This window comes from Barbus barbus (genome assembly GCF_936440315.1).
Source record: "Barbus barbus genome assembly, chromosome: 30".
In the NCBI taxonomy this organism is placed as follows: domain Eukaryota; kingdom Metazoa; phylum Chordata; class Actinopteri; order Cypriniformes; family Cyprinidae; genus Barbus; species Barbus barbus.
Window position 1 is genome coordinate 22,395,904 of NC_136758.1, and position 24,374 is coordinate 22,420,277.

The window sequence follows — 24,374 nt, forward strand, 5'->3', positions numbered from 1 at the left end:
AGCAGTTTTATGTGTTTATTTCCAGATATAATAAACTGAGGCGTGTCGACAGCCTGATTAGCTCGATTTGGACAGATATTAACAAGCGTAGATGTTCGAGTCGACCAGCAGATGGCGCTACTAGCAAATAAAAGAGATTCGCTCTGAATTTATCTGCATCAAATTTCCAGCATTTAATCATTAAAAGCATTATTTGTGTTAATACGATTTTTACGCTGCATGCGATATTTCCTTTCACAATACTTTAGGTAAACTTACTAAAACATTAAAATTTTAATACAAACAGTTATGCTTTGGATATACTAGGTAAATTAAATAAATGCATATTTAAAAAAACGTGTTTTAGAACTAAAATTATTTTAAATAATCCTTTGTTGACTTGGGTTTTATGCAAAATAATAGACACTTAACCTAAAGTAGTCTAAATATTAAATTCAAGATTTCATTCTTGCCTTTTAGCAATTAAAATAATAAAGCACACAACAGACACGGCATCCAAAGGATATATCATTTATTGCACTCCAGTGCATTTAAACATGAAAATGTAACATTTTTCATTACAAAAGCAGAACCTGGATTCACTTAGTGACTTTTAAAAATGTTAAAGACACAAGTTACTTCCCATACACATTCTCATGCAGACAGTTGGCTTGTTTGCAATTTTGGACATTTTGTAGGCTTATAAATGTATGAGGATGCATTAACATTCTAGTTTTGGCCAGAGTTCTCTTTAATTTGCTATGATCATGCGACTAGTACTCAGCAGCCAGTGTGCTTGTTCTGTACTGTGGATATTTCAGTTTACAATTTAGGAAAATATAAGAAAAACTTTTTACAACATATTACAGGCCCCACAGGCTCAAATTAAATCCTTCGGTTTTGAGATGTATACCAGTCCAGAGACCTAAAAACCACCATTAACACCTTCAGTGTCCAAAATATTACAAATTCAGTGAATAGATTGCATTTATAAATGCGTAAAATGACCAATAAATGTATTAGATTTTTGTGTGCTCTTGCATTTTGTAAAATGCATACAATATATACTGTAAGTGCAGGATTTATTATTAAAATCATAGGCAAATTCATAATTTGTTCATTGTTTTGGGGATAGGTTTCAGTATCTTTAACTGAATCTTTGGCAGTTCTTCTCGAGTTTTAAAAAAAAAGTGCTGTTGACACCATAAAAGTGTCTCTAAGCTTAGAGAGCCCTATATGATATTTCTTAATATATATATATCTATAACATAATACCCTGGCCTTATTTAAAAAATGTTAGCAGAATATAATCTAAACATGTATTTGTGCTGAAAAACCTTCATTTTTATTATATAATGCAAAAAATAAAAGGGATGTTTCTAATGTGATCACTTTTTAAAAAAAAGATACATTCAAAACCTCATAGCATAATAGCTTTAAAGCATACCAAAAACCTTCACTTACTTTATACAAACAGTTGCACAGTCTTAAAGATGTTTTTTTCTTCATATAGTGTATGCACAAACAACATAAGAGGCCAAAAAGCATGTTCTTCAGAAGCATTATAAATAATCTTATGTAATTGTGATGCATGTGCACTTTATGCATCCAAACATTACCCAGTTAAAAGTTGACTGAAAACAAAAACCCTCCAACCAATAGAGAAAAAACACTTTTTCTTTGTGTGCAGATGTGAAAGGAAATACGAAAGGCAACTAAGCTGATCAATATGGCCAATTTTCTTTTTTATTTATTCCTTAAAGACCTGGGTCAGCGGTCCTGGTTCATGTTAAAGGGATAGTTCACTCAACAAATAAATTCTGTCATCATTTACTCCCCCTCATGTTCCACTGAACACAAAAGAAAATCTTTATCAGAATGACTGTACTTTAATTTTGGGGTGAACTTAACTAGAAGGACGTGATCAGAGTTGTAGGTGTGAGCATTAATTGTCTTGTATGTTAATATTGCAATCATTCATCTGTGTTAAAGAGAATTTTAGGAAGCGTCCTTAAGTCAATCTGAGGCAGGACAAGAAGGCAGTACACAAACAGCCAAGCTGCCAAAATGATGTAGACAAGGTCAGACAAGGTTGTGTCATATGTGATTTCTGGACTCGCAGCAGTCTTGCTCTCCGAGCTGTAATGAAACAAAAAGAGAGCACAAACTATAAATCAAGTCATTTTTTTTGTTTACCAAGCAGATTAAAAAAACACCCTGCTGCTCTAAATAAATTTATAGGAATAGTTCACCCAAAAAAGTAATTCAAGATGTTGACGAGTTTGTTTCTTTATCAGAACAGATTTGGTGAAATTTAGCATCACTTGCCCAGCAATGTATCCTCTGCAGTGAATGGGTGCCGCAAGAATGAGAGCCCAAACAGCTGATAAAAACATCACAATAATCCACAATTTTCCACCCATTCACTGCAGAGGGTCCACTGGTGAGCAAGTAATGTACTGCTAAATTTCTCCAAATCTGTTGTGATAAAGAAACAAACTCATCTACATTTCAGATGGCCTGAGGATGAGTAAATGTTAAGCATTTTTATTTCTGGGTGACTATACCTTTAAATCCCCTATGAAATCAACTACATTTAGTCTGTGTCTGTTAGTTTTGAGCCTAATTTATATGCTTGTATCCTCATAACAGCTGACTAAATCTTTAGCAGATATACACATTTAAAATGTACAGTCTTTCTCTTCCAAGAAAACAAACCAAAAATATTGATGAATCTTGCATGGTGGTTTCAATAAAAATATGTCAACACTGGAGCCAAACACTTGTCAAGTGACTTGTCCGAATGAAACTTAAGTAAAAGTCAAGAAAGCACCTTGTCATGTAAAATTACTGTGCAAACACAGTTTCGGGCAAGCATGGGTGTGTCTCAATACATTGTGCTTCCATCTTTCCTAGATTTCTGTTGCTGCAAGCAGTTTACTCAATTACATTACTGCAGGAATACCACTGACAACATAAAGCATTGTACATTTGAGGATTAAAAATACCTTAGGGGCGTAAACACAACCCATGCCACACCCTCAAACACACTCCTATCACAGGTACCAAAGAGGACACCCAGTCTGAAGAAATACAAACACTCCTGATTCATTGATAGTAGGTCTAATAATACAGGGATGGAAGTGTTTGCCCGAACAGGTTTTAAGTGCACTGAGTCATTTAAATCTACAATTGCTACATTGCATGAGGTAAGGGTGGAAATTTGGGATTAACTGTTTCTGTAAAACAAGATAATAACAATAATACCACACCACAGGCTGAATCATAGATACAAGTCTTTGTATTGCATTACAGCTTTTATTTTTTGATAACTAAGCAAAAGATTAGCTTTATCTAAATCCGTCTTGAAGATATTCAGTTTTAGTTCAAATATATAGTTTTAGTTACCTTTTATTTATGATGGTACTGTCCACTTTGCTGCGGTCTAAGGCCTTCCCATTTTGTCCCTAGTAAAGAGAAAACAAAAGATTGGTGAAATCAAAGTAAATTAACATAGTAAATTAATATAGTACCAGAAAAAAGGCTGTCAACTTCTTTAGATTTTGTGAAACCTACACTGCAAGCTGAGATCATTATATAACAATATTGTTCAAAAGTTTGAATTCAGTGATTTTTTTATTTTTTTGAAAGTGTCTTATGCACACCAAGGCAGCATTTATTTGAAAAAATACAGTTTCAAAAATACAGAGAAATATTATTACAATTTAAAATAACTTTAATATTTTTCAAATGTAATTTATGTAATGCCAAAGCTGAATTTTCAGCAGCCAAAATGGATCTTAAATGGATGTTTTTAGTGTCCTTATGATCCTTCAGAAATCATTCTAATATACTGATTTGAAGCTCAAAAGCATTTCTTATTATCCATGTTGAAATGTTGTTTTGTGGAAACTGAAATTAATTTTTTCAGGACACTTTGATGACTTGAAAAGAGCAGCAAAATGTTACAAAAACATTTTTTGTAACATTATATATCTCTTTATTGCCTCTTTTATTCAATTTAATGCATTCTTGCCAAATAAAAATAATTTCATCCAAAAAACAAAACAAAAAAACTTTTGATATCATTAACAAGTCTGTAAAACTAGGGGCACAAACAGGAATATTGTCACAAAACATGTGGCTATAGAGATGACCCTGATGATGTGCATTAAAATAATTCTGAGATTTTGACATTTGACTGATTTTAGGTTGCCAGTTTGTTCCAATGTTGTTGCTAAGGTGTTCTGACTATTGTTTAGCGGATTGCTATGTGGTTTCTAGTGTTTTCTGGGTCTTATTTACAGGCAGAAGTCAAAAGAGCCCACCCAGGAGTCTCTACAATTCTCTTGTCCCTAGATACAGCTTGGATCCTTTAAAGTCTATGCATTTTATTATCACTAATAATACCTTTTGCATTAACAAACCTTTGATTCAGTGATGTCAAAGACCTTTCTCAAGTGTATAGTAGTCAAAGGTTGGCTTGCATCCGTCACAGCTCCTTCCCTTTTAAGAGAATGACAAATTTGTTATAGCTGACAAAACACGTTTCATATGTCTCACTGAACTTTAAGAAACCATATATGGAGCTAATTTACAATTAAGCTAATTTATTCATGACAGATTGAATCCCGGCCAAAAGCAGAGAGTAAATTTCATGACTTCAATCGGCTGTAATGGAAAACACGCGTTTTTTTACATTAACAACATGCTGAGAGATTAAAACGTTTGCATCATTCATCTATAATGGATATGACCTGTTCACCATCCACCAAAGTTTTCAAACTAAAACATTAAGTACATTTAAGGCAATTTGCAATGGATCTAAGAGGCTTATGATGTCACATCCTTCAGAAAACAGAATGCTCCCCTGTGTCACGGGCTGAGTATCTGTAGCAGACTCTATTAATAGAGCTGTACCTCAGAGCCCCAGTGTTTTCTCTGGCAGCAGCGCGGGTCAGGTCGTCATCTGTCTTAATCAGCTCACAATGCTCAGCTGGTGAATCAGGCTCCACCACGCCCCATTCTCCTGGGTGCCTGTCAAACGGGCTTTGCTCCTGGATATGCATGGATCCCGCTCTATCCTAGATGGACAAATGTAGAATAGAGTGAATCTATAATGCAAGACTGAACTTTAATATCCAGAATACAGGCCTAAGATAATGACTTTCCACTTTAGTAATATTATCAACTGACTGTCCCTGCAACAAGTACTGAAGTATTTCAATAACTTGATCAAGTACTGAAAAGCTAAATCATTTATATTTTATCTAGCAAGGACACATTAATTTGATCAAAAATGACAGTTAAGACATTTATAATGTCACAGAGTTCTATTGCACAAATACATTTTTCAGGATTTTTGATAAATAGAAAATTCAAAAGGAAAATATCATGTTTTCCATAAAAATATCAAGCAGTTTCCTTGACACCAAATCAGCATATACAAATGATTTTGAAGGATCATGTGACACTGAAAACTAAAGTTGTATTTTAAAATATATTAAAATAGAACAGAATTATTTTAAATTGTAATAATATTTCACCATATAACATTATTTTACAGTATTTTGTGATTAAATAAATGAAGCAAAAACATTTAAAAATCTTACCAACTCCTTTTTAACAGTAATATATATATATATATATATATATATATATATATATATATATATATAGCGAGTGATAGTTTAGATGAACTATGAAAAATATATACTATTTATACCAATAAATGGATTTACATTTTCAATATGAATTATATCAGAATCTCAACCACTATAATTTATTATTTTGGCTATTTTACAATCTTATTAAAAGGTCAACTAGAGAAAAAGGAGAGAGAATATACAAATTACATGAACCATACTCAATCTGACACTGCCCATATGAGCACCACTGTATGTGTACAGTAAAAGTATATACATAGAAAGCCACACACTGCAACTGAACCCAACTCTACAGAGAGCTGATCCACATACTCGTTATGAGGGAATTGAACAGTTACACTTTATTATTAAGATCCAATTCTTGCCATTACCAAACCATTAACTACGACTTTTACATCAATAAACTCCTAATTTGCGGCTTACTAATAGTTAGTAAGGTTTTTGTTAAGGTATTGGGTAGGATTAGGGATGTAGAATATGGTCATGCAGAATATGTGCTTTATTAGTACAAATAGACAGCCAATATGTTAATAATAGGCATGCTAATAAGCAACTAGTTAATAGTGAGAATTGGTCCCTATACTAAAGTGTTACCAATTGAACTTGTCTTTTATAGTTCGTTTCAACTATCAATCTTTAATCAGGAACAGAAAGCATGCTAGAGAGGAGAATGAATACAGTATTCATACTTTTGGCTCTGAATATTTGGGCTATACTCAAAGGACTTGATAGCAACTGTAACAGATCATTAAAGGAAAAGATCACTTTGAGTAATGTGCTGAAGTGAACTACATTTGGAAAAGGAGGCTGTGACCCTGAAAGAACTCATATGCTGATACCACTGCTTCTGTTTGTAGGTCAGTCCTTGCATTAAACTGTGCCTTGTTTTCTAGGCCAAAGGAAAGTTAGAATGAAAAATAACCTTTCTCGACTTAAATCCCTTGCTGTGGTCCTCTGAAGTGTCTTCGGTGTCCGTATCTGATTCAGTAAGTGAACGCTTAGGAGGTGCCGGCTGAAGCGGAGTCATGCTGAGGGACAGGCGTAGCTCTGCAGGGTGTTTTTCAGGGTACCCACGGACACCAATAATTAACTTGGAGTCCTCAAAGGTGGACACTTTAGGACGTAGTCTGTGCGGGCTTTGGGACGGTGTAGAGTTGTTTTCTCCATCATGGATGCTGGTGTCAGAGAGAGGCTCCACAAAGGTCTCAGTATTCAGAACGCTATAGTGGGAGTCCACTACTGATACAGGTCTGTTATCCTTGGCCCCTTCAGGCTCCGTATTGTCTGAAACCTGAGCTTGGCTTTCACCGTTTGTATTGTGGGAAAACTCTGTCCTCCTTATGCCGTCTGACCGAATTTCCAAGTCGCTCTTACCTATAATAAGGAGATCTTCATGAATACCTTTACTCTCTCTTGGCTCATTCTTGAGATCACTTACAATTCCGTTTAATTCATTGTTCTTTTCCCTTGGATTGTCCTCAAAGTTTCCACCTGCTTCTGATTCAATGAAATGTCTCGACTCTGAATAACAGTTCTTCTCAGTTGAGTTTAAATGGGACAGACAATCGTCACCCTGTTCGCTTGATTCAGCGGAGCTTTTTGCCACGGGACCTCCACACATATAACACACTGGATCTTCATCAGGAACCTCAACTTCTGTTTGGCTCCTATCTGAGATTGGTTCTTCTGGCTCCTCAAATACCACATCCTTCACCTCACTTTCCAAGACAACTTCTAGTTCCTCATCGCGGAGGTCACTGTTCTCATTGGTTTCAGAATGACCATTTGGAAGGTTTTTGCCCGGTTCCTCTGTCGGTTCTTTAGCCAGATCAGCACACAGTTTAATATCCTCCTCACTTCCTGATATAGAAACCCTCTCGTACTGCAGAACTGGACATTCAGACTCACTGTCATCCTCAAATATGAAAGGCTTCTCCTCAGGTACATCCGTCAAATCGAGAGGGTCCGTCCGCATGGCTTCTGTATTGGAAGACTCAACATTGTCCTGAAAAGCTTCGGATTCCAGAATTCCACTAACTTCTTCATCAACAGTGGAAGTGAGTAGACTCTCATCTTCAGGTTGAGCTGTCATGGCTTCCTTATTATCCTGAAAGTATCCTGAGTCACTTTCCAAACATGAGGAATCATCAGATGATGGCTTGACTTGCTCCTGGTGTTCCAAAGGATTGGTTTCGATTTGTTCTAAACATTCTGATTTATTCCTCATGTTGTCACTGGGCAAATGATTAGCAGATTGTTCTTCTTTCAGATCCAAGATGTATTTGTAAGCATTGTCCTCCTCAGATGGCACAGTGGATTTGGCATGTAAACTATCCATGGAGCCGAGGGAATAGTTGCCCTCATCTATGAAAAGCTCACGGTCCAAATTATTCTCCGGCGTGCTCTCTGGTGAAAATGGTGACCCTAAATCTGAGGTCACTTCAATGGTATCAGCATTACTGCTCTCGCTTACCGGATCCTCATTGATCTGGTGAGAGTTAGTAGTCTCGCTAAGTACCTCGCTCCACGAGTCGGGCGAGTTGACAGCAGAATCTGAGAACGCAGGTTGCGGAGAGCTAGTGGTGGACACGTCTGTGTTCAAGTCCAAGACGGGCTTGTCAATTGAAGGACTGGGACTTGAACCCACCGATGGCCCTTCACTCATCCAAGGTTTGTCCTCAGGGGTCTGTGGAAGGACCGGGGAGGTGATCTGCTCTCGATCTTCAGACACTGAGGAGATGAAGATCTTGGGTGGTGGCTGAACCACATCTTTCTTGACCATATAAGACTCCCGTTTCCTCTGTACTCCATTACGAACAGGAGGTTCATTCATTCGCGTGCCAGCTTTGTTTCGCTCCAGAATATCTGATGTGTCATCCTGGAGAAAACAATAAAACAAAGCACATTTCGTTAAGACGTACAAAACTTGTGCTATATCGATGTGATGTGGTAATTCGATGAAATATTCCTACCTCCTCGATTCCAGGAAAGTGCTCCAAAAACTGGGACACATAAGTCATAATGGACTGTTCATCAGGGGGATTCAACATCACATCTGAGGAGTTACATCACATCAATTTTAGTTAAACTGTGCAAATGTATTTCAAAACAAATCACAGCTATAGCAAATGGAAGGTAGCGGAGATACATTTTGTTGCATAAGTAATACAATGGCCTCAAAAGGTATTTGGACACAGCCTCACTTGAATACATTTTGCTTTACATAACATAATAAAATAACAAAATAACAAAAGTGCCATTAATTTAACATTTAAATGTAATAATTTAGCAGACACTTTCATCCAAATATATGAGTTTAAGAGTTTAAGTAACAGACAAGAAGAGTTATTTAAGAATAACCAGGAGTTATTTAAATGTATTTTATGCGACTATTAACTATATTAACTACAGTATATATAATTAGCTATATTAAATTATTTTTTAAGTGAAACATTTTTTTGGAAAAACTTTCTAGCATTATTTCTTTGCAGATGCCACTTGATTTTGATACCTAATGTAATTACATTCGTACATTTTTAAGTGTGACTTCAGTGTACAAATACATTTTGGGGCCACTATATAGCAACCAACACTGATATTTACTCTCAGGTTCTAGGAGTCTTGGGATCCCAAGACTGTAGTGTGCTGTCCTGAAGGCTTCCTCAATATTCTCTCTGGGTGTTCGGAGCAGAGCCCTTCTCATATCCACCAAACTAGGGTCAATGGACTTAATCACAGCAAGGAAAGCCAGACCACTTGTCCAGCTCTTTCCAAAGTCCTGCACAGCAACTCCATATCTAGAACACAACAGTATCAAGCAATGCTTTGAATAAATGTCCAGCCCTAAATATGGCCAGTCCCAATTTTAAAAAAATTCCCAGTGGCCACTAAAATCTCTTACTTTCTAGTACGTCTCTGGACCCATTGCAGGAGGGTCTTGATCACCCTTCCATGACCTCTTGGAGCAATGGTGGGTTTTCGCTCATCTGAGGGCGTGCTGGAGTGGGAAGTGTCTGAATCAGAGCTGGTGGGTATGGATGACAGGCTGGAGGAAGAAGGGAACTGACTCTTAATGTTCCCCGTGAGTTCTTTGATCTGTAATACAAACAGGCCATTACTGAACAAGTAGACGACAATCATTTACTCAGCGTGGTGGCATTTCCTATCTAGCTGCTAAGTAAACTCTCCGGTCCCATCTAAACACTGACTCTGATCTCTTAAGTGATAAGAGAGTTGCTCGGTCTCTTCTAGATAAGACTAGATAAAATTACTGCACATTTGGACCTTAAAACAACATTATGCGATTTCCAAGAGATTCAGAATGTGCATATTCAATCAATGGTCCAATTAAACCCTATTGTTTCCCACAGCGATGCACTTAAAACCACATAGGAATGTTTTTTGAGTTGCAATTTATCCAATGTTTAACTAGTTATCCCACTAAATCCAATTAAATGTGCAGTTCAATTTAGTAAAGGTGTTTTTTAAATATTACAAATATATTATTATTTAAATATGTATAATGCATTAAATTTGTAATATTTTTATTATAATTGTTTACCCAAGGATGCATAGAATTTATCAAAAGTGACAGTAAAATGTTTTTTTTTTTTTCATTGTTACAAAAAAATTTTATTTCAAAGAAATACTAAAATTAAACGTCTATTCAAAGAACCCTGAAAATAAACTGCATCGCATGTATTGCCAAGAAATTCAAAAGGTGCTGTATATGCAGCCTTTGGTCGAATTAGAGTTTCCCACAGCCACTTAAACCCACAAAGAAAAGCCTCTTGAGTGGCAATTAATCCATTGTTTAACTATTCACCCCACTAAATCCAGTTAAATGTAGTCTAATCCAAATGCAATCAAGATTTAGAAATAAAGAAACACACACACAAGTAGAAAACATGATTTCGGTACCTGGAAAAACAGTATGATGTTCCAGATAAGCCCAAGCACTATGGATGGATTGCCATCTGCAATATCTGCTGCATCAATGCTGACTAATTTCACCTATAACCAGAAACACATTTATCACACTTTCAGGAAAAGCATTCAGGCTGTTGTATTTGCTTTTTGTGAGGGTGTTTGACCTCAAACGGTACTTACGTTTCTTTCTTCCAGAAATGTCAATACCTTGGCGATGTTATTGAGCCTAAAAATGCGATGTGAGGATGGCTTAAATCCATGCAGCTGAAAGGGCAAAGGTCAGCATTTGCTTAGTCATTCATGGGAACAGATGAAGTAATATGATTCAGAAAAAATCTGCTGAAATGATTCTCACCAGTTTACATCCCGAGAGTTCTTCAAGTAGAGCCATCAGAATCTTCCCATCCTGGATATCGCGAAACAGATCCCGCACCTCCATACGAGGGTTGCACTGCACACCGAAAAACACATGCAATTTGTGCAAAATCAAGAAAGATTATATTTCTGTCATAATCTATAAATATAAAAGGTGAGAAAAATGCTAATTATGCATTTTTAAAATGAAATAATATTTTTTAAAATCTAAATATCAAATAATAATATAAAAAATGTTGTTCTGAAAGTCAGAGATTTCAATATTAACTAAAATATTCAAATATATTCCTAAACTAGGTCAAAACTGCTTTATTTTTAAGACACAGAAGTGAAAAGTTGATACTTAAAACAAAACTGAGAACTCTGAGCAGTTAAATTTCATTCTGAGTGATTTCATTTACAGAATGTGATTTAAAACAAGCCGACACATGTATGTGTGCTGAGAAAAATCCCACTCTTCTTTAATAATAATATTTCCTAGAAGAATAAAAAGGATATGATGGGACAACAGTGGAAACTGGAGGGTTAAGGGTGAAATTTTCCACCAAAACAGAACAGACAAAGTTTAATTGTCCAATAGTGGGTGGAAGTTTTGAGAAGTAGCCAAATTCGGGGTCACAGAATAGAGCGACATTGTGTATGAAAACAAAGGATTCATCGCTGTGTTTTCAGTCAGTGTTATGAGACTCTGAAGAATGACAGCACTACAATCTATAAGCTGTCTACAACACAAGACGACCAGTGGAGGGCTGCCAGAGAAAACAAAAGAGCAGGCTTAAACGAGTCGCCCTACTGTTGTGTTCAATGACTAATGCCTCATGCAAATGCATGTGTGTGTGTGTGTGTGTGTGTATATATGTGTTTTGTGTATGTCTCGCCATTTCTGGTAACTAATGAAAGGAGGAGGAAAAATCTGAGAGTGAAAGTAAAAGAAGAGAGTCTCAGAGGGTAAAAAAAAAATATATATATTTTTGGAAAATTTAAAATAATATTTTTATCATTGTAAGTGAAAATAAATTTAAGAAGCATTCTGGATTAATTTGAAAAACCAATAGGTAAGCTATGTGTGTGTGTGTGTGTGTGTGTATGTGTGTGTGTGCGCATATAAAATAAAATATTATACATGAATAATTTAGTATATAATTTAAATATTACAAAATGTAATTTATAATGTAAAGTTTATATATTGGTCAAAATCTGTCTTCATTTTTTGTGACAATTAAGTACGTACATTTTTTATTATACTTAGTATTAATTCTTACTTTTATTTTAATTAAATTTGTGTTCATAAAACTGTATTTTGCTCCAATTTTATATATACATATACATACATATACACATACATATACATATATATATATATATATATATATATATATATATATATATATATATATATATATATATATATATAAAAAAAGAAAAAAAAAAAGAAAGTACAATACATTTAAACCACCACTTCCCCAAAAAACATTTCCTCAGGCCTAATATTCTTCCTACAATTCAGGTTAATGTTTCTACCTCATGCATAATTAATACTAAGAAATTACAATTTCAATTTCATTCATTAATAATTCAGAAGAGAGACAAGGGTATTCATTTCCTGTTTGCAGTAAGCTACGTGTTACCAGCACAAAGATGACTTGATCTGTGCACAACGAGGCAAATCTGAACATCTGAAGTCTATAAACTCCATCTACTAGGTTCATAGGATCCAAATGAATTTTTACTGACCTTCTCTAGATGCAGATTCATCCATCTGGTGAATGTTCTCTTCTGCACCACCTCCCTCTCAACTGGAACAGAAACAAAAACAACAGCGTCACGTCAGTGGAGGTAAATGATGCACAGAGATGCAACGGCAAGAAGTTGCTTCATCTAAAACAGCAGCTCCATGTCATTAATCACACGTGGCCTGAAGCAATCGCTCACTTGTGAGCACGCCATGGCAACAAAGGCCAAAGTGGAATGACCAGTGCCCATAAACAGCAAACCTCCACTGAGCCGTTTTATTTAATGAGCAACCAACGGCAACTTGTGCTTGTCTTTGCATTATTACACTAAGAATTCACTGACACTTGTAGAAACATCATTAAAACCAAATGCTTTACACTGTGCTGTAAGTGTAGTGCTGACATGAAGAATAAACATTAACGCACTCTAGCCCAGCATGTATAGCAAGTATACAATAAATCAGTGAGAGCGTTATAATATGCAGTTTCACACAACAGTTATACTTAATATGCTCACAACATCATGAAAATACCTTAATTTTTTTTTTTTTTTTGGTAAAAATCAGAAACTGTTTATGCAAATCACAGATTGAAACACCTACATTTTTGTCTCTCACCTCAATTACGATTTATATGTAAACTGCTTTATTGCTATTCTGTCTGCTTATTTGTGACCCTGGACCACAAAAGCAGTCTTAAGTCGCCGGGGTATATTTGTAGCAATAGCCAAAAATACATTGTATGGGTCAAAATTATAGATTTTTCTTTTATGCCAAAAATCATTAGGATATTAAGTAAAGATCATGCTCCATGAAGATATTTTGTAAATTTCCTAGTGCAAATATATTAAAACTTAATTTTTGATTAGTAATATGCATTGCTAAGAACTTCATTTGGACAACTTTAAAGGTGATTTTCTCAATATTTTTTGCATCCTTAGATTCCAGATTTTCAAATAGTTGTATCTCGGCCAAATATTGTCCTATCATAACAAACCATACATCAATGGAAAGCTTATTTACTCAGCTTATGACTGGTTTTGTGGTCCAGGGTCACATTTGTGAAACACAAACAGAACTGATTTGTAAATTGACAATCAATTCAAATATAACGTTTACACTGAGTCTGACTTGCTCCAAATGTTATATAAATACATGCAAATTAATTCCCCAAATATAGTTTACTTATCGATTTACCTTGCACAAGTTAACATTTAGAAATATTCAGGCAATGTCAATTACACAATACTTAAGAAACAATGTTAACATAAATAATATATATTTATATCTTAATAGCTTATATCTTAATTTGTGACACATACTTAAGCTTATACAAAACAATATTGAAAGAATTGGATTCAGATTAGTTCTGTAACTGATGATTTATCTATAATTGATCCTTCTCATGTTGCCACAGAGAATGATGGGAAATGTAGTTAGCCTCATAAACCACCTAACTGTGCATAGGGTGATCATACATCGTCTTTTTCCCAGACATATCCTGGCCGGGATTTCTAAATTGCATAAAATGTCCAAGTTTTGGCTTTTGTTTCTCTGAATGGCTTCTTCTCAAGTTTTCTCTTCCTCCGCCAGCAGCTCATTTGGATTCTATAGGTGTACACACACAAGAAACGGGAAGATCCTGATGGGGATATCACTGGAGGCATGGCTTTCCTCATTCATTATTCACTGCCAAAACATAAAGGCTCCATTTGCTAGAATCAATAACTGTGGTCCAAATGCCATGATGGAATAATGACCGAACAGTCTAACAGGAAGTCTAGGCATGTCGCCACATACACTGAACTCAACAGCACAATAGTGCACATTCAGAGACTGTCCAAGTTGAAACCATTTTTTGTGACAACACATTTAATAACACCATAAATGCTTCACAGTTGAGCTCTTTCTTAGTAGAAGTAATTTTTGCAGATAATTCATTATTCAGAATACAAGCCAGTGTTTGGATAATGTGACCCCTGTTAAACGTCTCCTTGAATTGAACTAGTGCTAAATTACATCAACTACAGCGCTGTTTTTTTACGTTTATCTACTTCATATCCTTCCATATTGACAAAAAACATAGGTGCTAAATAATGCAAAGTTTATTGAAACAACACAGTGTTCTGCAATTTCCTGGCTTCCAAGAACTGGTTCTTTCTGGTCGGCCCTAATAACAGTTAATCCTTGCAAAGGATTCTGGTTACTAATGGCTGCTCTTGCATTACCAGCCCCAGTATGACATACCGGCGACTGGTTAAGATAGCTGAAGCACAAAAACAAATCAAGTCTGTTCATACTACAATATGCTACATATGCATCATCCAAACATCTTTTAATGTATATTTGAGTTTATGTACCAAATCATGAGTTGCTAATTGCTAAATAGTAGATATTAAAATGCTGCACTATTATGACTAAATAAAAAAAACACTCAAAAGCTAAAATCAATAGTTTAAAAGCTAAATGTACAGTATGAAAAATAGATATTAATTCTGAAATTAGCTAAATATTAAATGTAGCAGCGTTATTAAATTAGTGTTTTTACAGGTTAATTTAAGTGCTTGATGATTGTAAAGTGAATATAAATGTAAAAAAAAATTATAAATCCCAAATTATTGATATGGTACCAATATTCCTTGAAGTTGAACACAAAAAGATGTACTGTGTGAGTGTTTCTTGTGATATTAGAAGGTGAACTACATTAAATCATAAAAGAGATTTGAAACTAGATGATAACTTTGTTCAGTGAAGCAATATCAGTTTTACAGAACTACAAAAGCAATCCCTTTGTAGAAATCACAAAGAACATTAACACACCAGCCTTCATTTCTTTTTTCCTGCCAAAGGAACTATAAAGCATTTCAGGCCAGGGGCCCCAGCCAAGAACAGTCCTCTCCATATTTCTGCACAGACCATGTCTGTTTAATGAAGGGGCTGTCTTCCAGCTCCAAAGAGCCAGCGCTCATAAACACAAAAGGCCACTGCCTGGCTGCGCAGGACAGCTTTGAGCTCTCAAGTGTGACAGACGGACCTGAACTCTGGCTGTCTGAAGGTTCAACATGAGCAAAGCTGGAACCTTTCATCAAAATGTCTTTGTTAGGACAGTTAAGATTGTTCTGCTGTGATCAGCAGTTCTGTTTGTGACTCTGTTCACATACCAAATTTATGAACACTGCTTATTAATCTGAAGATTTTTTCTTTGACTGAATATTCCATCAGAGATTACAATGGGCCTGTCTTTATTTATTTATTTTTAGCAATTATCATTACTGTAGCTGCAAGTTTTAGTGTTAAAATCTAAAAATAAGAGATATTTGCATTAAGGTAATGACAAATAATATGTTCTTAAGTGTCATAAAATAATGTCACAATGCAAATTATTTATCCTTTGTGCAAAAATTATTCTATATTTGAGGAGTTCAGATGCAAAAGACTCTGAAAACTTCTTCTAAAATTAGCATTTTTATCAGGCCTCTATATTTGTTCAGTTATTTCACTTTAATTGCTTAGAAAAGGACCTATACATTGCCATTAGAGTAAAATTACTGAACCTAAACATAGCAGCCTGATAAACAATGCTCATTTTAGATGAAAATTTCAGATGGCACTTAGTGGCTTTTGCATCTAAACTCTTCATTTCTTTCTTTATATTATGTGAAAAATTACAACTGAAATGCATAAAGTTACTGGAAAAAAATTCTGTAAATTTGCTTTTTTATATATATATATATATAGAAATGCATTTTATCACTAATGGAGGTTCTCTACATCTAATCAATAATGAAACCATTAATGACAGCTCAAATAGTAGAGCGTGGCGCTAGCAACGCCAAGGTCATGGGTTCGATTCCCAGGGAAAGCAAGAGCTGATAAAATGTAAAAACTGTAACTTGAATGCAATGTAAGTCGCTTTGGATAAAAGCGTCTGCTAAATGCATAAATGTAAATGTAATGAATAAACTGACTAATCAATAATGAAACAGTCGTTTTCATTATCGTATTTTATAAACTATTTAATCATTTAGTTGTTGCAACCCAAATTAATGTTATTGAATTATGTCAAGGCTGAATGAATTTATCACAACATGGCTTTAGAAATATGCTTTGAGTTTTTTCATATGCTAAGTGTTAGCTGATTTGCAATCATTTTGCTTAACAAAGCAAACTCTGCTCTATTTTCAGTTCCCAGTGAACGGCTCCTACATGTTCCCACATATCACTTAATATTACATGACGCAGACACATTTTTATTTTGCCTGTGAGATCCACAGATGTTCACTTCATAGGATAAGTAGCTTTGTGTTACAATGACCGTCCATGCTCTTCAAAATAACAGTTCACAGTAAATCAATCAAGAAACAACAAAGCTAAAAACTAAAATCCTTCCAATAAGCGAATGTGTCCATGAAAACAATGCTTTGTCCAAACAGGATGACGTCATTTTTTTGTGTGAAATGCAAATGCTGTCTGAGAACCATCTCTCTGATATATAATCATCTCTCAAAATCCTCAGATTTATCAAATATGATAAGAATCAAATGCAATTCAGATAAAGTAACTAACAAAATCACTTAAGTCTAAGTTACCAGATTCATTATCGTTCAGGACTCTTTACTTTCAGCCAGAGTCTGCTTTCACCTGATAAATACACAGAGACTCAGAATCATGTGACTCTTATTTGCTTAACATGCAAAGAATGGGTTTGCCAAGTGAGATATCATCCAGAAGGAAACCAACCATTCTTGCCATCAGGAGACATTGTGAATTTTAAACAGGAAAGTTTCCCATATATGGTACGAGAGGGGCATAAAATAGAAACCACCAGTCAATTATGTAGTCTTCTCATGAAAGGGTTCCCAAAAGCACAACATAAGAGTTTGATTTATGCTGTAAGCAAGGAGGTCTATATAATCCATTACCCTTGCCATTCATCTCAATGGAAGTTGATTGGCTGGTGCAGGATCCCCAGAAGTATACAACAGAAATCTGTTCTTTAAAAGCTGTTGAAGAGTCAGAAGTTACAAATTCTGTATCTTGGGTAACAATGAAACACTGTCAGAAAAACAAGCCAAATAGCATGGTTATAAATGCTACTGTATCACATTTTGCCAGCTACTTACATAGATAGTGTTTGCTTGAATTTGCTTATTTGGGTAGGCTGCCAATTTAATGCTGAGCCTATAGGCATGTTACAAAAAAAGTGCAATAAGAATTAGTTTTTTTGCAAAAACAAAATATAAATTCACTGGCTAAATCGTTATTGTCCCCATATTGGCAGCTACGTAATATTTAATTTCACAAAAAATGTGATGGCATTATGATTAGCTGGGCTTGAGTGCCAATTGGGTGGGCATTATATCATTATACTACACGTAAGAAATGTCTTTTGAAATGTATTTAGGGCTTTCCATATACAAGTTAAATGGTTCTGTGTTCGTTTAAAAGATGGCACACAGGATAAAGTCACCGAGTCATGCTTCAGTTTTTCTGAAACTCTGAAAGCAGCCATTGTGAGCATGTCAATGTTTTCCTTGGTCTAAATAAATACATTTAGACACGCTCAGTTATTCGGTCTCAATCCTCTTTGGGCTACAAGTGCTACATAGAGAGCTGCTGCTTGTGTACTTTACATGCCGCACTACATACCATGTGTTCAGGTCACATTCATACCAATAAGACATATTTTGCATAAAGAAAACAAAGATTATTTTCAGAACGGTTGAAGAGTTTTTGCATTGTAACATTCTTCTAGTGCCAATTAAACAGATTTTTCTCCCAAATACTCATTAAAATGCTCATAAAACAAGCGTTTCGCGTTAGAAAACATTATTCTTGTTAGATTATCTTCACTGTAGCAGCAATTTTTTAATGTTAAAAAATAAAAACAGTAAACAAAATAAATAAAAATGAATTTAATGCAAGTTGCTTTGGATCACAATGCCTGCCAAATGCATAAATGTAAATAGAAGTTTTATTTATTTATTGCATTATGATAATGATAACTAATACGTCTGTAATTGCAATGAAAATGTCGCAATTTTTTTTTTTTTTTAAGTTTTGTGAAATTCACCCATAAAAATAAATCCAATGAAATATGAAGCATTTCTCTGCATTTACTCCCAGATAAAAGAAGTGAATACTGAAGCATTTACATGCTTAAAAATGGGATTAAATGTCACAATTACATTTGTTTCAGAGGCTTAAGGACTTCACAGTGTAAACTGCACTTTTCAAACATCAAACGAATCGTACATCTGTCCCTAGACTGGGAATGAGATAACTAGTCAGGCTGTGCAATGTCAAGAGAAAACAGCTTACCTCCGATCACAGATGTGCAGAATGTATAAACAGACAAAGAGAAAGAAATATTTAACATTGGTGGGTGAATGAATGTACAAAACATTTTGAAAAATCAGTCTGACAGCATATATGTTTATAACACAAAATGTTAGCATTTAGCTCCGAGTATCATCAGAAGAGGTGCTATTGTTGGACAATGGCTGTTATCTGTCAGCCAAAAGAGTTTAATTAATCCTTTCACAAAAGCCAAACTCTACTTGACACCAAGAGACTCTTATGCAAGAGCAATTAGAGCCTGTTTCTCTCCCTAAGCAAGCTGCAGTGAACAATGTAAAACTGACAGTTTTGCAAAACTGCCATGGAAAAGAAACCTTTGACTCTTGACGATTTATGTATCATGAGAATAAAACCAAAGCAGAGGCCCTGAGCTTTTATGCAACGCATTGATTATCCAACAATATTCTGTTTAAGAGACAAAGCATGGATATGTTATCATGATGAACAATGCTATTCATTTAAGTCCAAGACATTACACCATATATTCGTTTTTGAATAAGACTTCTATCATCTTTCTATCATGACGACCAGCCAATCGGGAAAACTAGGCTCTTTTAGACAATGAGACTACTTATCAAACTGACAGAGCCAGCACAGGTTTTACAACACTGATACTATTCATCACTACTGGGCTGTGCCAGCCATCAGAAACACCTGCAACTAATAATATAGCTAAAAAAAAAGTTTGGCAACTATCAAAAAAAATCAAAACGGTACATAGTAAAAAGTCTTCCTGTTTAGTACAAGTGAGTTATGGAATACTGACAGCTTGAAGGATTTATGAGACAATTTCATTATACACTTCCAGTCTATTTATTTTTTGACCAAGTATAATAATAAATGTAATAAACATTAATAAAATATATTGCTTTCTCATCCAAATCTCACCTACACAATGCTATACAGTTGCTAAAATGTCTTATCATCTAAAAATCATCAAAGTATAATAATTTAAGCGGCATAATTTTGAAGTATGCTTCATAGATTTCCTTGGCAAGCATCACTAATGAAATACACAGTTTGCCAGGCCACTGTCTCCATGACACAATCAATATGAAAGCCTAAACTAATGCTGCATAGCAGACTATATAACATCCAATAAGCAAAGCATGATTAAAGCAATACCACAACTATCCATTTTCAGATTCGCCAGTAACTGGCTTGGAAACTATAGAGTTAAAAAGCCTTACATAATTTCTCAGCTGCAGAGGTTTCTAGCACTGAGCTGCATCCTCCTTACTTGTAGCCCATGTCAGACAGGGGATTCGCTCATGCGTGCTGGAGAAAGTGCCGGCTAAATATAGATAACGGTACACCTACTGTATGGCTCTCCTTCAGTGATGACACAGCTCTAGATGTCTAGTGCCAAACAGAATCCCCAAGATCTACATAAAGAGGATTGTGGGAAATGGCAGTGATATTCCGTGGTTTCCGAAGTCCTTTAGACACTGTAATAACTTTATCTGAGACTCTTCAGGTAATTCCAAGAAAGTATTGAACTATGCTTGAAGCAAAACATTAGGGAAAGCACGTTCAAAAACTATATTACATTTTAGTGAATGCTACATTGCTTTGTATGGATTCCCACTTTAGAAAATACAAGAGTATTTTAGTTCATCCAAAAATGAAACGTCTGTCATCATTTACTCACCCTCAAGTCATTCCAAAGCTGTATGACTTTCTTCTGTGGGACACAAAAAGGAGATATTTGGACAACAAATACTGAGTTAATGATGACTGAATTTTAATTTTGGAGTGAACTATCACTTGAACCATACAACATGCCACACAACGAGGATAAACTACTTAGATTTCATCACATTTCATATATAAACAGGGAACAGAAGGGAGGACTTTAAAGTGAGTTATCAGAACTGCTGCAGCTGCCTGAAGAAAATTACAGATAAAAACAGGAGAATAACGGAAAAGACAGGGGATACTGTCCTGATTTCCAGACGTTTCTGCAAACTCATACCGAAGACTTCTACCCTACAGTCAACTCTTCTTGAAAATCCTTCTAATGTAGAACAGCGCTTTCCAAAAAACTAAAAGTGCCTGCAAGTGTTCATGTGAAGCAGGGAGGGAAGGGGCACTTCAGCCATTTCTCATTCAACACTTCATATGAAATCTGTCCTGCTCGACAACTCTAAAACAATTTCATCCAGAGAGAGCCCAATATAGTCGCACTGATCTCTACTTTATTGCACTTTTTCTACTCTAGTGCACACTGGCTCTGGTTCAGCACTTCAGAACGCTTCAGCAGATGTGGGACTCTTATAGGTACTAAATACTGCCTTCATCAGCGGCGCTCTGCTTCGTGGCAAGTGGTTTTGTTTTATCACCGTTTTAGAAGATTCATAGACTTTACCTTATGATAAAAAGCACTTACAGACCAAATCCGAACACTGAATACAAACAGATGCTTTTCTAGAAGCATACACTTTGGTTTTTCCTGTTTTATTCGGTCTACACTAAATTAAAATGACGGTGTATAAAGAACTTACACTCAGAAATTGTTACACAATTTCATAAATACAGAAAAGCGCACAGAAAAAGCAAGTAACACATTAAATGCTAAATTTTGTAGTAGAAAGACTGAAATAGTATTTTCTTATAAAACATATTACAATAATTCATATTTCATTTTTACAGTGTAAATAAATAAGAGATAAAGCATACAAGAGTCTAAAATATTCAAGCATTATTTAGGAGGAATATGGTGATATGGAATTTATTGTCCACTAATGACAACCGATAATAAGTTTGTTATTGCCAATATGACAACAAAAAGTTTACTTTTTACATTTTAAGATGGAGCAACTGCTAATTGGTAACTGATTTATTCATTAGAATTTTTTTAAACATTAAAAATGTTAAATTAAGGACATTATAATGCATATATGTTATTTAACCAACTCTCAAAACCTATTTTTTTAAATTGCTGACAAATTAGAAATTTTGAATTTCATAATTTGCAAAATATGATGACTATAATCATGATTAAAAAAAACTGTCAAAACATAATATTTAGGTGTCCGATTTAGATTTAGTTTAAGCAATGATCGGCTGTACCTCTATCTGTATTATGAATAATAATGTAATTTCTCAAGTTACCACCAAATAATGTATTGGCCCCTGTTATTTTGTGCAAATTTTAATTTTGAGAGATGACGACACGAGGTAAGAACCATGTGTGAAAGTGTGTGTGCACACACTCACATTTAATAAATACAGAAATGGATTTTACCTCCTTTTCAAAACAAACATGTGGCAGTCATGCACTGAGATGAGTCTGCATCCCAATTATCTGGAAAGCACTCAAAGGCCGACTATGTGAACACTGCACTGAAATTCCAGTGGTCCAATGCAGAGGGCATTGCTCTTTCAATGAAATCAAGATGTTATGTAATCTGCTTCCAGCATCTGTTTTCTGCAGTGTTTCATTTATATTCTACAGTCATTTCTCTGCCACTAAACCCTATACAAGCCACATTACATTCTAAATCCTTATTGCAATGAATGGCACTAGGCCACAGGTGCAGAGGGCTTACATTCAATCTGAAAGTTCATCAGAGAGCTACTTTACAGGCCATAATGTTCATTTTCTTCTGACATGATATATTTTTAGTCATGCAACCTGCAATACTAAACACATAAACTGCCCTAAAATGCCACTGGCCAACACTGAGCAGCGATTAACGGCGCACATTAAAGTAATTGATGGCAAAGCCGAGAACATGCACAATCAGTGATGTGTAAAACTCCTGCTCATTAAATCAATTCTTTCCCGGATAATGATTTATTCTTGTTTATGCGTCAAACAAGTGGGCAGGATGCTGCTTTGCAGGTGAATACATGCAGATAACTGTTGCATCCCTTCTCTAGAAATTTGTCTATGAAAATGAAAAGGCTGATTCATTCATCAGTGACTCATTAGTACTGCATCATGCTTATAATACAACAGATAATTTAGATTTTTTAATGGATGTTCGAACTCTTAAAATTATACGGTTATAACCATCAGCCTCAAGTTACTAATCATACAAAGTATTGAATAGAAGTACACTTATGGCAAGCTGCTGTAACATTTAAAACTAACTAGCATCTCTGTTATTTGTACTTATTGTATAAACTTAATTAATAGTAAATTATTCAATAGCCTCTCACTAGTATCTAATGCTTGTGCTCAATAACTAACTAGCTGATGGGTTGCCTGAACAAAAGTTGACTAATATTGGTCTTAATTCAAATAGGTTTTGGCATATTGAAATAATAATAAGTCATCTCAAAAATGTAAAACTCACAGTGAGACACTCAAAAAATAAAAAAAACTAGCCTACATCTCACTGTTTCACTATCATCAAGACCCATTTGGTGTATCTACTTAATAGTTACTAACGAGACTGAAAATATTACAGTCACTATAGATTAAAGTATTAGTATTTAGAAAATAGGTATGAGTAAAAAAAAAAAAAACAACAACAGATATTAGTAGTACGAATGCATGATAATGAATTTAATGAATGCATGTTAAAATGGCTTGCCATAATGAAACACTAAAGCGCAACATTGTTATATCTCGCCGGTACATTGTTAGATGTAAGTGTATCGGGGGTTTTTATAGCGAAAGGTGAATGGAGACATTGAATCGACTCCAGTTACTTTCTATAGAAATGTTCGTGTTCATGAATATGTATACTGTTTGACCCATCCCATGCCTCCAGCACTCTTACCTTGCAGATTCTGCACTCGCATGTCGCTGATCTGCCCGATCAATTCTTCCCGTTCAAACCAATCATCCCATTCGTGTCCCGCCATCTGCATCAAACAGAGTCGCTCGTTTTAGGAAGCTCCGGTCCCGTGATTTCGTTAGATTTCTCTCTTATAAAGTGCTCTATGTGGCGGGTGGCCATGAGTGGAGTTTGTGGGGGTTTCAGGGGTCTGGATCCGAAGAGATGCTGGTGTTCGGCTCCCGCATTGTTCAGGTAAAGTTACTTTAATTCTTCGTGACGCAAAGCACAGTCTCTCCAGCGCAGCTTGGAGGAGGAAAATGAGAGGAAAAACCACCTGGTTAATGTTTGTAGGATTGTCAGTGCACGCCCACACTACCTCTGATACTCTGAGGACGGGGCTGTCTCTCTCTCATGCATGATTCTTGAACGAATCTTTGATTTGAACCGATTCTTTTTCAGTCGATTCGAAAAACTGAGGTGCGAACTATGGCCGGTTTTAATCATTGTATGAAATTATATGGCATTATTATGAGTTGTGATAAGAAACTCATAATAAAATAACGTTTTCGTTATTTTGAGTACTATGTCATTATATTAAAT

General features: G+C 35.2%; 1 protein-coding gene across 1 annotated transcript; it reads right to left on the minus strand.

The window, feature by feature from the left end:
- Positions 1-493: 493 nt before the first annotated feature.
- LOC306849971 (uncharacterized protein) lies at positions 494-24,154 on the minus strand. Its single transcript, XM_079385369.1, has 13 exons — positions 23,775-24,154; positions 12,684-12,745; positions 10,930-11,025; positions 10,755-10,838; positions 10,566-10,658; positions 9,547-9,740; positions 9,249-9,442; positions 8,618-8,700; positions 6,568-8,523; positions 4,900-5,063; positions 4,407-4,485; positions 3,388-3,446; positions 494-2,118 (listed from the first exon to the last, which is right to left on the minus strand). The coding sequence occupies exons 1-13, from the start codon at positions 23,863-23,865 to the stop codon at positions 1,953-1,955; spliced, it is 3,321 nt and encodes a 1,106-aa protein (XP_079241495.1). The 5' UTR covers positions 23,866-24,154; the 3' UTR covers positions 494-1,952.
- Positions 24,155-24,374: the final 220 nt, after the last annotated feature.

Excerpts from the sequence above, each read along its gene's own strand:
- LOC306849971 (XM_079385369.1), bottom strand. The coding sequence starts at position 23,865 with ATGCAGATGGCGGGACACGAATGGGATGATTGGTTTGAACGGGAAGAA. Across the intron at positions 3,447-4,406 it reads TTGACATCACTGAATCAAAG|GGACAAAATGGGAAGGCCTT; the intron begins GTTTGTTAATGC and ends TCTCTTTACTAG. Across the intron at positions 2,119-3,387 it reads AGTACCATCATAAATAAAAG|CTCGGAGAGCAAGACTGCTG; the intron begins GTAACTAAAACT and ends GTTTCATTACAG.